Source organism: Budorcas taxicolor, chromosome 23 (assembly GCF_023091745.1).
Source record: "Budorcas taxicolor isolate Tak-1 chromosome 23, Takin1.1, whole genome shotgun sequence".
In the NCBI taxonomy this organism is placed as follows: domain Eukaryota; kingdom Metazoa; phylum Chordata; class Mammalia; order Artiodactyla; family Bovidae; genus Budorcas; species Budorcas taxicolor.
This window is the reverse complement of record NC_068932.1, coordinates 22,496,457-22,513,151: the sequence shown is the minus strand read 5'-3', so window position 1 is coordinate 22,513,151 and position 16,695 is coordinate 22,496,457. Positions and strand designations below refer to the sequence as shown.

General features: G+C 52.5%; 2 protein-coding genes across 4 annotated transcripts; one reads left to right on the top strand and one right to left on the bottom strand.

Annotated features, from left to right (window-relative positions):
* Positions 1–1,739: 1,739 nt before the first annotated feature.
* Positions 1,740–13,320, top strand: PITX3 (paired like homeodomain 3). Of its 3 annotated transcripts, XM_052660747.1 has the most exons (5): positions 1,742–1,952; positions 3,460–3,579; positions 10,953–11,086; positions 11,265–11,467; positions 11,970–13,320. In XM_052660747.1, the coding sequence occupies exons 3-5, from the start codon at positions 10,969–10,971 to the stop codon at positions 12,555–12,557; spliced, it is 909 nt and encodes a 302-aa protein (XP_052516707.1). In that variant the 5' UTR covers positions 1,742–1,952; positions 3,460–3,579; positions 10,953–10,968; the 3' UTR covers positions 12,558–13,320. The 3 variants fall into 3 exon arrangements, with proteins under 3 accessions (XP_052516709.1, XP_052516707.1, XP_052516706.1); XM_052660749.1 differs by lacking the exon at positions 3,460–3,579 and having other exon boundaries at positions 1,740–1,952; XM_052660746.1 differs by lacking the exons at positions 1,742–1,952; positions 3,460–3,579 and having other exon boundaries at positions 10,846–11,086.
* A 484-nt stretch (positions 13,321–13,804) lies between these two features.
* ELOVL3 (ELOVL fatty acid elongase 3) lies at positions 13,805–16,416 on the bottom strand. Its single transcript, XM_052661167.1, has 4 exons — positions 16,316–16,416; positions 15,289–15,420; positions 14,489–14,640; positions 13,805–14,232 (listed from the first exon to the last, which is right to left on the bottom strand). The coding sequence occupies exons 1-4, from the start codon at positions 16,414–16,416 to the stop codon at positions 13,805–13,807; spliced, it is 813 nt and encodes a 270-aa protein (XP_052517127.1).
* Between the last annotated feature and the right edge of the window lie 279 nt (positions 16,417–16,695).

Genomic DNA, 16,695 nt, shown 5'->3' with positions numbered 1-16,695 from the left:
AACCCACTCCAGTGTTCTTGCCTGGAGAATCCCAGGGACGGTGGAGCCTGGTAGGCTGCCGTCTATGGGGTCGCACAGAGTCGGACACGACTGAAGCGACTTAGCAGCAGCAGCAAGTCTAAGGAAGCTACATTCCTAACCCCATAGGAATATGGTCTCAAAACCAGACATCCAAAGCCTTGTGCTAGAATCTTCTAACGTGGAGAAACCCATCAAACCCGAAGAACTCCTCAGTAGGTTGGTGTAACTACATATGGGGCTCCTGATCTCTGGGTCCAGCTAAAGATCTTGCCTCTTTCACCCAAAGAGTCAGAGGCTGATAATACAACCACTGTAGCATCTCTTCCAGCTTACCTCTGAGCCATTTTCCACCTTCATTTGAAAACTTGAATTTGGTCTTCTGACCCTATCTCAGATTGAGGTCCTAGATAACAAACTGAAAAATCCTCTAAGTAGGCCAAAACTCCCTACTATCCTATCTCCACTCCTATATACCTCCAGAAATTAATCAACCTAAAAGCATGAATGGAATTGTGTGTTAGAGATGAGGCGAAGAGAAATGACAATGCCCCAGCCCTTCTAACCTCCATCATTTTACTAAGCAAAGCATCTTCCTCTTAGATATTAGTATTGAGTGTCTACATAATGCCTAGGAATAAAAAGATGAGGAAGATATGGTCCTTGCACCCTAAATCTTAGCATAATAGGGAACAACACATAAACTGATCTCTTCAATATGATGGGTAAGGTAATAGATCTACACACAGGAGGGTTGTGGGAGCAAAAGGCTGGACTTCTGGCTAACCTAGGTAGCCTTGACAAGTCTGGGAGAATATAGCCTATGTAAGATAAGAGAGCAGACTGACAGGGAACTTGCCCAGGTCTCTGAAGAGTGCCCAGGCCAAACCCTGAGATTCAGCTAGAATCTCCTTTAATTTTACAGGGTGGGTGAGGAATAAGGGAATCATAGTTAAGTTACTTGTGCAAGGCCACTTGGCAATGTTGCAACTGATGGCAGGATTAGAATGCTGTTTTAATTTATCTCACTCCAAACTCTCCACGAAGCTACTTTCTTGGAAGAGAGGGAAAAGGGGCTTGGGGAGGAGTGACAGCCGAGAGGAGGAAGAGAGAAAGATGGAAGGGAAAAAAGAAAAAGAGGATCAGAAACCTAAGTTAGTCTTTCGAAGTGGCAGGGGACAGAGGAGTGAGACAAACAGAAGAAGCAAAGTGGTGGCGAAGGAAAAAAAAAGAAAGAAAGGCGAGAAGTGGGAGGATTGTAGCTGAGACAAAAGGGCAGAGAGACAGACAGCGACAAGTGGAGAAAATCACCGAAACTTGAGCGGCAACGAAGTCTGAATGCTGAAACCCCGCGGTCTCTCCCGGGCTATGCGCCCCCCCGCCCCGGCTCTATCCCCCCGCACCGTTCCACTTCGCTCAGGGTGGTTGCCTGGCCCCATCTCGCAGCCTACCGGCCCAAGCTCGGTGAGGATACCCAGTTCACGCAGTTCTCCGCGAGCGCGGTTTCAGCCACGTGGGGAGGGGCGTGGCCCAGTTGCTGAGGCGCGCCTCCGATTGGCCAGGGGGCGGGGCTGTTGGCGCCGCGCCGGACGGACCCCTCCCCCGAAGGCGGGGCCAGAAAAATCACAGCTGGAAAGGGTGGAGCCCCGGCAGTGCAGCTGGAAGGGGGCGGGGCCCGATGCGCGCGGCTAGCCGCTGCTGGCTGGGGGCGCCCTGGGCTGCCATAAAGTGAATGGGCGCTGGCGGGGGGTGGCAGTCCGCGGCGAGGCTTTCTCTCTCCCAGCGAGTCCGGGAGCGCCGGAGCGGAGCGGCGGCCCGGGGCTCAGGGGGGCGGCCCCCACCCCGGCCGGGTGCCCGGCCTCTGGCCCCTGCTTGCCCTCCAGACTGCGGCCGCCGCCGCCGCTGCCGGGAGTCTGCCTGCTGCGGGACTCACTGTGAGTGCTTGACCATGCGGGGACAGGGGCTCACCGGGCAGAGGGGCCATGGGCGGACTTCGGGATCCCTAAAACAGGACCTAGGGCGGCTGAACTGTAGAACGGTGCCTGAGGAGCAGGTCGAGACTGGGAGAACGGACTGTAGACCGGGGGCCAGGACTTAGAAAAGGGGAAACTTAGAGCCGGGACTCGGGGAACCTAGTAGGGGAAAACTCGAGGGATCCGAAGAGAAGTCGGAGACATGAAGTCAGGACAGGAGTTCTGCGAAGCGCGCAGCGTTGGGAAACCAGTTATCAGGAAGCGCCCTGGGATCCCGGGGCGCGGGGCCGACAGCCCGGGTGCTAAAGGGGTTGTGGCCAGCGGGGGGAGCTGGCGGCGGCCGCCCAGCAAGGGGGCAGTTGGCAATGCTAGACGCCCCCGGGCTGGATCTCAGACGCCAGGGCCTGGGAGCAGGGGTGCGTTAGTCGCACACGCTTTTCTTCCTAGCTGCTTTGCAGTTGGGATAGGAGCCGTGTTGTGAGAACCCGACAGCGACCGTGTCAGATGGCTGCTGTGCGGGCTGCAGGGCCGAGGTTGGGTAGTCCAAGTGACCAGACGGCGGGTCTGGCAGGTCCGCTTGGGGTGTCAGGGCCCTGATGGGTGCCGACCTGGGAAAGCCAGGGCATCGGACGAAATGTCCGCCGCGCGCGGTTCTCAAAGCGGACAGAATGTCCGGGGAAGCTAGGTTGGTCTCTCTAGAGCAGGCGCTGTGTCGGGCAGCGGTGGACAGAATGTCCCTGGCCGAGTGGCATGTTCATTTACCACGCAGCGCCTGCCCAGCTGCTGCGTATACGGTGGGGTTCGCTGTGGTGGGTTGCCTAGAATCCCAGTTCACACTTTGCAAACTTGTCTCTCTGCTAGGGGCTACGGGGCACGGAGCAGGGACCGAGAGTGAAGGCTGATACTTGGCCTTGGGTTGGAGTGGCACTCGGAGACATTCCCTCTCCAAACTAGATTAGACATGTTCCGAGCATCACCCCGGACTTCTAGAATCCAGATTTGTGGAGAGGGAGCAATGGTGGGACTGCTAGTGGGAACCAAAAGTAGGAAAGGAAGTAATGACTCACAACTGGCAATGAGGGGAGCAAGGAGGAGCCTAGCACAAGCCCCTGACAGCTTCAGGTCCCTCACAAACTCAGTCACCCCTAATTCCAGTACAGCTGACCAGATACCCCACCTTAGACTCTGCCTGGATTTCAGCAGGCTAGAGTCTCCTTTCCCACAGTGGGCAGGAGCCCAGGCCTAAAGAGAAAACTGCAGCCCTTCAGCAAAGCAAACTCTGGGGTCTTGTTTCCCTTTTTGCTTCCTCAGTCCCACCAATCTCCCCACCACCCTGGTGGCTGAGAGGAGGTGGGAGGGAGACACATGGGATCCAGACACTGGGATCCAACACAGGACCCAGACTGCCTTCTCTGGCTGGGAAGGATGTCTCAGCCCTACTCAACTACCTTATTTGCTTTTCCTACAGCTAGGAGAGGGCCCTGATTTCTTTGGATCCATACAATGACCGCCCACTCTGACTCCAACTCTTTAACCAGAACCCAGTTAAGCTGAAGGGAACAAAGTAGAGGGAACTCTCCTGATCTATGTAAGTAAGCAAACAGCCTGTTTGGCGACTGAGTTTCATGGGGACAAGTGCAGGGTAATATATTCAGCAATGAGTAATCTAAACAAAGTGGGTTCCAACCTTTCTCACCCTCACCACACTCCCCATACGTCTTCCCCACACTCCCACCTCCACTCCTTAATTTTAAAGTTCATTTATCACTGGCTAGGACATTGTTTTTCAAACTCTTTTGTCCCTCATCCCTTTTTGATAAATATAGAGTCACATCCCAGTTACTCCCCATCACATTTTGATACCCTTTTCAAGGGACTTGTGCTCCTATTGTCTTTGGAAAATACTGAAATTATGGGTGAAATGAAGGGATCTGAGTCAGGAACGGAATAGGGAAGGCATTACAGATGGTTCTCTGAAGACCATAGCCCTAGATTCTGCTTTTGCCAAAAAGGCAATGGCATTATAATAAAGATAGCTGGAAACAAAGGACAGAACCTTCTCTTGTCCCTGCATAAAGCTGTTTAGCTGATTGCATGCCTGGTCACTGGCTCTTAGGAAGAATGTCATGGACCTAGCGAAGGGTCAGAGAATGGTGGCAGAAGGAGGAGCTAGGGGCTGCTGGAGAGAGCAAACTTGAAAGTTTAGGCCTCTGGAAAGTGAGATAGGATGGAAATCCACAAAATAAGGAAAGACCTAGATAAGCAGATTTGTTTGCTCCCCAGATCCTAAAACCAGATATGAGGGGGCCTCTTAGAACTGGAATGATGCAAGCACAGGATGAATGGGAAAATGTTCCTGGGCACACAGTGGGCAGCAAACTTCCCGAGCTCATTTCCAGGGAGGTGGTAAAGGCAGGAAGTAGAAATGGAATCCCTTAAGGGCTTGGAAGGATCAATGCATGTTAGAGCCGCAAACGGTTGCTGGGGTGGAGGGGGCGAGGAGTGGCAAGAACTCAGTCCCTGGTCTTAGGAGAACTGGATTAGAACCTCTTCAATCTCTATAACCATGGACAAATTTATCTTTTTAGAGGTGAAATGGAATGGTCATTCCTGGCATTTAAGGTGGTTGTAAGAGTTCAACAAAATCATGTATTTGGAAGCCCCCTTGCAAATGGAGAAGAAACACAGAAATAAGAAACATTACTGGTATTATTATGCTCAAACTGTAGGTCCACTGTAAGCACAGAATCTTCATTTGGAAGGGTGCATCTCAAACCTTAGATCAGCCTGCTAGCATCCGTGGTCCAGCCACAGGAAGATTCTCAGTGACAGATGGGACACCCTATCCTAGACTTCAGATGCCAGCCACTATCCCCATCCCTCCCCGAGAAGAGTTCTAGGGAACTCCCCAAATGCCTACTCTCTCAGACCAAATATCCTGATCTGATCCCTCCCTGCCTCCAGCTCAAGGATGTGACTATGGGCCCAGAACCCAGGTCCGGGAATGGAGGGCAAGGGAGGCATGCTGGAGCTAAGTTGGGGGTGAGCATAAGAGAAACACACTACCCAAATCTTTTCTTCTCCATTCAATCTCAGTGATGCTTCCTAGCATGTAGGGAGGCAACCTCCTGAAGATGGCAACTAGGTCCTGAGCTTTGGGAATATCTTGAGTGTCTAGTCTTTGGTCACTGACAGGGACCCATGATGAGTGATAGGGAAACAGAAGAAAAGACGTGGGCTGAGAAAGCCACTCTTAGAACGCTCTCCACTACTTTTCCTCCCCTGAGGCCTTCTTTACTTTTCATCTGTCAGTTAATAGTTTCCTCTTTCCTATTTCTCCCCTGCCCAATCCATTCTGCTCATCATTGCCCAAAAAAGATCCCAAAGATACTGCTTTTATGTCACTCTCTGGCCTACATGCCTCCAGTGACTCCCACTGCTTGGAGCACTGCTTCTCAGTAGCAAGTTGGGGCAGGGGGGTAGGGGCAGTATAGGAGTGGGAGTGGCATGACTCTGCAGGCTACACTGGGCCCATCTTCCTGTGCGGTGATGTCACTTGAAGGTGTCTCTTGGAAATTTGAAGAGAAAATACTATTTTTGTATTAAATTATACAGAGTGAAGTCAGTCAGAAAGAAAAATACCAATGCAGTATATTAACGCATATATATGGAATTTAGAAAGATGGTAACGATGACCCTATATGCAAGACAGCAAAAGAGACACAGATGTAAAGAACAGACTTTGGGGCTCTGTGGGAGAAGGCGAGGGTGGGATGATTTGAGAGAATAGCATTGAAACATGTGTATTATCATATGTGAAACAGATCACCAGTCCAGGTTCATGCATGAGGCAGGGTGCTCAGGGCTGGTGCACTGGGATGACCCTGAGGAATGGGATGAGGAAGGAGGTGGGAAGGGGGTTCAGGATGGGGGACACATGTACACCCATGGCTGATTCATGTCAACGTATGGCAAAAATCACTAAAATATTGTAATTAACCTCCAATTAAAATAAATAGATTAATTTAAAAAAAATGAATGTGGGATAGAATGCAAAATTTACTTCCAATTTTAACATAAGGCTGAAGATCTCAAAGAAATTTCATACTGGCGGCAGCTGTTTCAGGTTGTGCCCCTAGTTTCCCATACTATATTCTCTCTTACTAGTCTTAGGGATTTTTCATAGAAAAGCTGAGAATTCTCTAGCCTACATGGTATCAAATATGAACCCCCACCCTTCGCCCCTCATTGGATGCCTCCTCAGCCTGACCATTTTTTCCTGATGATCTTCCATTACGCCCACTGTCGACCCTGGCTCTTTTATTTAGAAGCTTCCGCCACCTTCTCTGCCTCTCTAATTTCCAGAGCAGTTACATTCTCTGAGCCCCAAAACTTGATGCCACCTTACATGGGCTTCTGTGTCTCTGAGCTTCCACCATCTGAGAATCAGTCTCATGCAGTCCATCATTTTATCCTATCCTCTGTTTGCCTCCCCAGACTGTAAGCTGTTAGCAGTTAGGGTCTTGTACCCTTGTACTGTTCTTGGGTATCTCCTCTGTCCATGGGATTTCCCAGGCAAGAATACTGGGGTGGGTTGCCATTTCCTTCTGCAGGGGATCTTCCTGACCCAGGGATCAAACCTGCATCTCCTGCTTGGCAGGCAGATTCTTTACCACTGAGCCACCTGGGAAGCCCGATCCCTGATTTACCGCTTGATAAAGTAAGTGCATCAAATCACCGATGCCTCCACCTGAGTCTTAGGGTTTCCTCTTGGGGCTGTGAACCTTGTCCACGGCTGTCTTCCTTTGCTTTCATTTGCTCACAGCAACTCAGGAGACTAGACAGTGTAGATGCCTAGCATCCCTAATGTACATGAGGCTGTGTCCACTTAAGAGTCTCACTTTTAGTTTCAGGTTCCATCCTGTTTAGGGCTCTAGTTTATACCTATTCACTAACTTATTGCTGGCTGAGCTGAGCAACAGCATTACAACTCCATCCCCTCTTATCTTCCTTTTCATTCAGTCTCTGCAAGAAAAAGGTTTTCTCCATTTCAGTTCCAGAGTGTACCTTGTGCCTTGGCCACTTACAACTACTTGGGGGCTCTCTGGCTGTGGCCCTGGTCTACCCTTTGTCTTCAGGACAAAAGTGGGTGCACATGGAAGTTACCTTCTTGCCATATGTTGTGTCCCTTAGAAATCATGGCCTCCCCACTATAGCCTCTCTGCTCTGGGGCAGTCTCTATTCTCCACTTTAATTATCTTGGATATTTTGTTCTTACTGTGGTCCATGACAGCTTCCTGTAATTCCATGCTGTATCTCAGAGTCAAAGGTCACCTGCAAGCCCTCTATTCCCTAGGGCTGGGATTGTCACCTTGAAACCAGTGGTACTGGGCCATGAGTCTATCCCCTGCAGGGCGTGTCAGAAAGGCTGGGGTGGGGCAGGAGGCCCCCTACCCCAAGACCTGGACTCAGCGCCACTGTTATCTCTCAACTCTCTCTGGTCTTTCCTGGTGTATCCTACCAGCATCAACCAAACCTGTGGCTTCTATACCTACTGCTTATCCCTGTCCATTGAGTGAGGCGAAGTCCCTGGCTGCAGTCCCAACTCCCCAGCTTCCCGACCTCCAGCAGTTTGGGGGAGCTTAATCCTCAGCCAGCCTGTCTCCAGCTCAGACAACAGCTTGGCGCCCCCAGCCTCTGCCTGACCAGCCCACTGGACACAATCTGCTAGAGGCCTCTGCCCCCACCCTCTCTCTCTCTGTTGCCTGCCTAGCATTAGTGTTCCTGCTTTTTCAGCTTCACAGGCAGGGCCCATCTCAGCTGCCTTTCCTCTTGCTGCTATTACTAAAGCAGTCAAGAGTCTGAAGCCTTCATTCTTTCCTCTCCTACCCATCCCGGGTCCTCAGATTAGCTCCCAGTTTGGGCTTCTCCACCCATGTGACTATTTCCTTATTGACTGGGTGGTCTTTTATGTTTTGAACAGAGTGCTCACAACACACATATGCATCCCTCTCTAAAATGCAGCATACTCACCTTTATTCACGGAAGCAATTTTTCACTGGGAGACAGAATCTAGGGAGGTGAACCAGTCAAGCAAAGGCAGAGACAAAAATGATAACCTTATTTCTGAGTCTATCCTGAGCACCTTACTCAATGCCCAACATTATTTCAGTAAATGAGAAAAAAACATGGAGTTTGACCCCAACTTATTTTTAAATGTTATGTTTTATTTTAACCTCTTCACAATACTGAAGAGAGGTAGAGAAGGAATTATAATCTTACTTTTACAGATTAAAAAAACATGCCCAGAGAAGTATGACCCACAGCTAGTAAATTGAGGATCCAGGACATGAACCCAGATCTTTTGAATCTAAATCTAGTTTCTTTGGGGTATACTGGATTACTTTCCCTGGTCGGAGCGGGATGAGGGGGCTTATCACTTTCTGCCCCCACCACGACCCCATACTATTCTTCCAGCATTCTCATACCTTCCCCACCTCAGCCAAACAGGCTATCCCCAGCAGCCACTGAGCATAGACCACGTCGCTGGCTCCTCAGGCTTCCTCCTCCCCCACAGAGTCCTTAGTTCCTGGGACTGAGAGCTGAGGTTCAAAGGGGCCAGGAAGGGGGAGGGGGGGATAATGGCTAGCTCCAAAACAGCCGAGGCAGCTGTCCCTGTCACAGAGAGAGGAGTCTGTGTGACGGTGTGTGTCTGTCTGCCTGAATGTGGGGGCACATGTGTGGGAGAGAGTGTGTGTTTGTATGCCTCTAGCTCCAAGTCCAAGTGCTTATTTTGTCTGAGAGGGGGCCTGTATTTGTCTGCATGTGTGTCTGTCTGTCTTTGGGAACACAGCCTGAACTCTGCTTTCTCAGTCTCGTCTTTTATTCTGGCCCTTATCTTTCCTCACTCTGCCTCCCTCTGCTGAAATAAAGGGTGAAACCAAGACACAGGTATGGAATGCTGGGGGAAGGGGGAGTTTGGAAAATGGGAAGTCTGGAGCCAAAGCAGACTGGAAGGATGAATGGCAATGGTGGAATTCAGCTTTTCCTACAGGCAAACCCAACTGTCCTTCTTTTCCCAGCTCTGCATTGCTCCTGTGGGCCTCTGGAGAAGTCAGGGGTGTGGTTTGCAATTTTGAGGGCATCTTAGGGTATGAAGAGATTTCAGAGCACCCCTTTTCCCACCTGTTAGTTTTAAGCCTCCGCAGCTACTTGGGAAGAGCTACTAGTCTAGGCTGCTCCTGGTCCCTCCCAAGGGCCTCTCCCTTCTATAGGAGCATCATCAGCCCACTCCTAAGCCTCTGACTCTGTCCTCAGACCTGGAAGGCAAGGGAAGCTGAGCACTCCCATCCCTGGCCTGACTTCTCTCCTTCCTTTGGGGTTCCCTTCAGCCCTGCTTCTCCAACACTAGGAAAGGGTCCAAGGTCTAGTCCTCTCTGCCTGTGGAAAGAACAGGGACTGTTTCTCAGCCTCCTGCCTTGACCTCTGTCCCACTCAAACTAGCTTGGGGCGGGGTGGGGGGGCAGCTGTCGTGTCTGAGCTGGTTGGAGGGGGCATTACCATGTGCAAATACAGGCTACTGCCCATCTGCGCCTCTCTTAGAAAGGCTCCTAATCAATTCAGAGCAGCCAAGTGACACACGTCTCTATCTAGGCTAATCTGCCACATTAATGCCACCTTGCACAGCCTGCATTAAGTCCCTCTTAATGGGGAGGCAGATGGACCCCTCCTACATAGCTCTTTACCCCTGCTCCTTGGTCCTTAGCCTCCATTGGTTCTCCTCTGACCAAGAGGCATCTGGAGTCTTGAGTCCCACTAGTGTCCCTTTCCCTTCCTCCCACCAGAGGGGGCCTGGGAGAGCTAGCAGAAAAGGGGACCCTGCAGGGGGAGACTTGGAGGAGGACCCAGGCAGGCTCCTGGGCAATGTCAGGTGAGATTTGGCATGGGGAGTAATGGTCAGAAGTGGCTTTTAAGAAACCTACACCCACAGCCTGAGGTGGGACTGCAGGAGGGCGTGGGAGAGAGTGGTGACTCGTGGGGTGCAATGTACAGAAGCAGACAAGATTCTTAAACTTGTTTTTGATCCCAGAACCCTTTCTTCAAATGAAGTCTCTCCAGAAAGCATAAATAAAACCGACGAAAGCAGGGCTGCCCTAGTTGAAGCTGACCTGAGTAAGATCAGGCTAGATTTCTATCCCTGAGGTTAGCCCTGAGTTCCAGTCCCTGAGGGAGTTTGCGGGGCAGGGAGGACCCCAAAGAACACAGTTTGAAAAAGCAAACAAAAGTATATCTTAGGAATCTCACAGACCTGATTCAGATCATAACTCTACTACTTACAAACTTCGTGATCTTCATCATTACTTCATGTCTCAGTTTCCACGCCTAAAAAAGGGTGATCATACCTAACACTGAACCATTCTTGTGAGGAGAAATAATGAGGTGAAGGCACATAGACAGTACTCATAAATGATAGCAGCAATTCTCCTTACAGGGAAAGTATCAGGCCTGGTTCAAAATCAAATCTGTCCCATGGGAGAGCGAATAACATAGGTTCAGACTGGCTGAGAGGCACGTTTGAGTTTATGGGAATATTGGGCATTCGTGTGAGAAGGAATTTGATTTTTTAAGGATGTGGTATGTGGTATGCAATGTGCTATAGTGAGGTTTTCATTAATTCAATGATTATCTATTGAACACCAACTGTACCAGGCAGGGTTCTAGGTGCCCAGCATGGAACAAATCAAAGTCTAGTGTGTATAACTGTGTATGAAACCTCTGAGTATGCACCTTTCCCCACTTAGGCTGCTGTTTCCCCATTCTAACCTAGGGCACCTCAGATTAGAAGGATAGCTTTATGTCGGCTGAGAAAGGGGAAGACGGGGAAACACTTCTGTACTGGGAACCAGATAACCTGGAGATTTTATTCCCATTAACCTGGTCTGTGTCTTCTCTTACCTTCAGAGTTCTCGAGCCCCCAATGGAGTTCGGCCTGCTGAGCGAGGCAGAGGCCCGGAGCCCGACCCTCTCGCTGTCAGATGCGGGCACTCCCCACCCCCCACTCCCTGAACACGGCTGCAAGGGCCAAGAGCACAGCGGTGAGCGCGCCCCCTTCTGGGGGTGGGGGAAATAAAAGCTCCATCCCTAACCGGGTGGGACCCGGGAGTGGGAGCCCGGGTGCGAGCGGGGGAGGGAGGCGCCCAAGGAGGAAGTCCCCGAGCCAGGGAATCTGCGCAGGCAAGGATGTGCTGTGACAGCCCCCACCCCGGCTCCCAGATTCGGAGAAGGCCTCGGTTTCGCTACCCGGCGGCTCCCCCGAAGACGGCTCGCTGAAGAAAAAGCAGCGGCGGCAGCGCACGCACTTCACCAGCCAGCAGTTGCAGGAGTTGGAGGCGACCTTTCAGAGGAACCGCTACCCCGACATGAGTACGCGCGAAGAGATCGCCGTGTGGACCAACCTCACCGAGGCCCGCGTGCGGGTACGCAACCCGGGCGGTCCCCCTCCACCACCACCCTCCCCTCCACCTCGGGCCTCCCTCTCGCGGGCCGCTCAGCAAGCAGCTTCGGAAACGGCAGCCTGTAGTTCTGCCCTGCCTGCCCCTTCCTTCGACCCAACACCCGACGTCCCTCGCCCAGGCCCGCTGCCTCCACGGCCTTCTTTCCACTAACCTCCAATTTCTTCTCTTCCTCCACTCTCTCGCCCTAGACGGAGCGCTTTCTCCCCTGGCACTATCTCTGGTTCTTCTCTAAGACCCCCTCCTGCTGTCCTCGCCACCCCCCAATACTGTCACCCCCGACTCCGTCCCGCATGCGCTCCTGCCCCACCCCGGGCCGTTGCTCCACCACCCCATTCTCCTCCAGCCACCTCATCTTTATACTCCGCCCGGCACCGGACCCCGCTTGGAACCCCCCAACCTGGGCGACCGGTCCACCAGGCGCCTTGGGGGTCGGGTCCTGACGACCTTCCTCCCACGCCCGCAGGTGTGGTTCAAGAACCGGCGCGCCAAGTGGAGAAAGCGCGAGCGCAGCCAGCAGGCGGAGTTGTGCAAGGGCGGCTTCGCGGCGCCGCTCGGGGGGCTGGTGCCGCCCTACGAGGAGGTGTACCCCGGCTACTCGTACGGCAACTGGCCACCCAAGGCCCTCGGCCCGCCGCTCGCCGCCAAGACCTTCCCGTTCGCCTTCAACTCGGTCAACGTGGGGCCTCTGGCTTCGCAGCCCGTCTTCTCGCCACCCAGCTCCATTTCCGCCTCCATTGTGCCCTCGGGCGCGACCGCCCCAGGCACCGTGCCTGGGCCCGGGGCCTTGCAGGGCCTAGGCGGGGGGCCCCCCGGGCTGGCTCCGGCCGCGGTGTCCTCGGGGGCCGTGTCCTGCCCTTACGCCTCGGCCGCAGCCGCAGCAGCCGCCGCGGCCTCCTCCCCCTACGTATATCGGGACCCGTGTAACTCGAGTTTGGCCAGCCTGAGGCTCAAGGCCAAACAGCACGCCTCTTTCAGCTATCCCACCGTGCCGGGGCCGCCGCCGGCCGCCAACCTCAGTCCGTGCCAGTACGCCGTGGAACGGCCCGTCTGAAGGGCGCTGCCCGCCGATCATCCCTGAGGGTGGGGCGGTAATTCACGGCCTCGACGGACTGGGGTCGTTTTGACTGGCTTGCCCCCGCCCTCAGGGTCTGAGAGGAGAGCTGGGCAGTCGGGGTTGGGGAGGCGGCAGGTTCAGGAGAGAGCCTTCCCCCACCCCCAGGCCTGAGGGGTGGACTGGGCCCTTAGTCCGAGACCCTGGGACTAAGGCCAGGAATAGGGACCAGTTCCCCGGGGGCCAATTCACCTTTGGCCCACCTCGCCTTCTCCAGACTCCCTCTCCCTGGTTTTCAAAGATAAATGAAATAAACGTGCGCGGACTATCAGAGGCCTGGTGATTCAGAGTTTCGGTTGAGCTCCCTCCCCTCATCCTTCCCTATTTTTAAAGGAGAGCTGGGTTTACAGGAAAGATGTGCGGGTCCAGGCTTCAAGAGCTTCAGTCCTCAACCCCTCAACCCCAGAATGGAGAAGCCTGGGGATTCCCGGAGCCAAGCGGCGCACGAAGCGTGCGTGTCTGTGTAGGGGGGGGTGGTGTATGGCTTGGACAAAGCTGGTACTGCAGCGCCGCCTCGTGGTCTCAAGGAGGATAACTGGAAGGTCAGCTTTGAAGTCAAGTGTCAATTCTGCAATTTAGGAAGCCAACGACTTTAGAAATTTACTCCACCTTTGCGCATCTGTTTCTCACTGTTCCTATGAGGGGCTTTTGCCTCTAGCAGCAATAAAATTCTGGTCTGTAACAGACATTTATTAAGTGCCTACCAGGCCTAGGATTCTTATTGAGTGTCTCTGTGTGTGACTCTCAGCCTTCCACACACTGTTGTAAGCTTCTCACCCACTCATCATCCGATTGCCAGCAGCCCTCCTCCATCACAGAAGTCCCCTCCTTCCTGTAAATCCCCAAACCCTGAAAACCTTGTTGGAGTCTTTAAAAACAGAGCAAGCAGGAGAAAGATTTCTGGAAACACAAATAACTCAGTTTGGGGGAGCCTCCTTAGTCTCACCCCCATCCCAGGGCCTGCTTGGCCTTCACATTAACAACAGAAACATCAAAGTACTAGATCACATCCCCACCCCAGGGGTGATACTTCTTGACTGTCATCATCTCCTGCCACCTTGGAGTATACATCCCATGGGGAAACCATACAGGAAGGGCTTCCTAATCATTCCCTCAAACCTAAGCTCAGCCCCTCAGTCCCCTGGGGAGGAGATAGGGCTTGAGGCTTCTTCTCTTTCTCCAACCACTCACTGGCTCTTGGTCTTGGCTTTGATCTTGGGAATTATGTAGTTTTGGTGGAAGAACTTGGCAAAGAGAACGAAATAGGTTGCATACAAGATGAAGGACCAGAAGAAGTGTTCCTCTGTGGTGTGGCATCCCTTTTCCTGTCTCCAGATATAAGCCAGGATACAGACAGTGGCTCCTATAAACATCTGCAGGATCTGCAGGCTGGTGACGAGCATGGGAAACCAGCTGGGGGACTTCACTTTGGCAGCCTTCAGAGTGTAGTAGGTGTACATGATGGCATGTACACCAAAGTTCATGGTCATGAACCAGCCGCCTGCAGCCACCTTGTTCTTGTATCCAAAGCTCGAGTACACCAGCACTGTGCTGTGGTGGTACCAGTGCACAAAGATGAGTGGCCGCTTACGCAGGATGATGAAGGCTGTGTCTCCTGGGAGATGAGGAGTCATAGCTGACATATCACCCAGTGTTGGGACCACCCTCTGAACTTGATGTAGGGGCACAGGGGGAATTTTCAGGACAGGGAGAGGGGTCTTCATGGCAGAGAATCTGAAGAGGGGCTTGGGTGAGAGATGTTTTTAGGACCCAGGGGTGGGGAAGGAACTCTCAATGTGATGGGTAAAGGGGAGGGCTTAAGGAGGGATGCAACTGACTGGATACCAGAGAGACAAAGCCTTGCCACTCACCAAGTTCAACGACCTTGCTGAGAACAAACAGGAAGGACCAGAATTGGATTATGGGACTGTTGATGAAGGAGGAGAAGCATATAGTTTGCTTTGGGCTCCCCCTAAGTAGCAGGGTCCCCATGTAGCCCCACATCCTCAGTGTCCCGAAGATACTGAAATGGAACAGAGGAAAAGGGTGTAAGGGCCATTCCCAGGCACCTTAACCCTTGGCCTGGTCAAGTCACTGATCCAAGTTCCACCACCTCCCCACCCTTCCAAAGGGGTCACAGCTTCTGAGATCCCAAGGCCAACTTGGTAAAGCCAACCAGTAATCTAGAAGATAGAAGACATGGCTGGGGAGGGACCAGGGAGTGCTAGAGGCTGAGACTGAAAACTGAACTAGGGAGCAGGGTTCATAGGAAGGGTAGGAGCCTGGAAGGAGACAGGTGGCAGGATAGGGGAGATCAAAGGAGTCTGGGGGGAATATGGGAAGAAGGGGCTGGGGAAGTTATTGGAAGGTCTTGGGAGAGAGTGTTAGATGCAGAGAGTATTAGAGGCTGGGGAAATTGTTGGAATTATCCAGACTCAATGAGCACAAGAGGTCTCATGAGAGAGAGGAGAGACTACTAGTCTAGGAACTGGAGAAGAAGGAAAACAGGAGAGTGGAACCTGGGGAGAGGAGTCAGAGCTGAGAGAACAGAATAAGGAGAGAGTTAGGGGGCAACTTGGGCAGTTGATGCAATTGAGGTTTTTAAAGAGCTTTTAGGGATAGAATGAGGGTCTAGGGTCTATAAGATAGGTTGGAGTGGGGAAAGTCTTACCTGAAGACTGCAAGGCAGAAGGACCAAAGGATGAGAGGTCTCTGCAGGTTGAAGCCCTTCCGTGACTTCATGTAGTTTTGCCCCACGAAGATGAGCAACAGGTAGATCAGAGCTATGGCGAATGAGGTTGCCCTGGCAGGCAGAAGGCAGAGCAGATGGGCTTATGGGTGGGAGCTGGTTAGAGGAATGCCGACTCATATCTCCAGGTCAGTGCTCTGGACTGGAATCCTACTTCTGCCACTTACTAGCTGTGTGACACTGGAAAACCTACTTTCTTCTCTGAGGGTCAGTTTCCTTATTTGTAAGGGGGGAATAACACTCCTCTCCTGACAGTGTTAATATATGTAAAGTACTTTACACAGGGCAGCAGCTATAACCAAGGTTCCTGGGGTTGGGAGTGGGTGACAGCTGCCAGTCCATTTCTAGAAGCAATCCAAGGCTGTGATGTACAAAGAATGTGGCAATAGCTTCTGCCTGTTTGGTCATAGCAAATTGGCTGGAGCTCTGAGGGGCTCTAGGGCAAAGTCTGAGGATGTTTGGAAGAGTATCCAGATTTTGCCTCCTTCTCCACAGCAGGGATGATGGAACATTTGAGGAATAAGATGATAACTGTGAAGAGCAGTCCTCAGGCATCAGCACATGCACGCATGTGCACACATGCAGCCACAAAGGATGGAGAGTCGTCTATAAGGTGGGTGGGAGTAGGAGTTCAGATCAACCCCATTCTTCAGAGACCAGTTCTCACTACACTTTTCCCCGCTTGGTTTCTTTCTCCTCCCAAATTCTTCATCCCATCTTCTTATTTCTGCCTTTCTTTCTTCCAGATCTAACCTCTTTGAGGTGCCACACTACCTGTACCTTGGACAACAGGGACGTGAAGCCAGTACTGGGGAATCCGATACATTTGCTCCTTAGCAAAATCTCTGTGGGCATTCTGTCTCGCCCTCCCCCATTCCACCAATCCCCCCAAATAGCGGTCATTAGAGTTGGGCCCCTAACATGGCCCTTCCCCTTCTACGAGTCTCACCAGTACTCCTCCAAAAAGGGCCTCATGTCCCGGAACAGCTCAAAGTTGTAGGGCTGGAACATCTGCTCTATTTCATCTGAGGTATTCACTGTTGTGACCATTTCGTTTTGCAGACGCTGAGGCCGGGAGCTGGACGAAAGCTAGGGGACGGAGGATGGAGAGAACCTTGGGGGCAGGACTGACTAGACCCAGAACCCAAGGAACTCCGCGGCAAGCCAGAGCCTCGGATGCAGGCACGTGCGCTGCAGTCCAGCCGGCTTCCACAGCCGCGGCCACCGCAGTATATAACGCGAAATTGCAAAGCAGCTGTCCTAGGCGCGCCGCGGCCCCCTCCCTGCTCCCGGCCTTCATCCAATCGCAACAAAGATACCCCCCCAGTC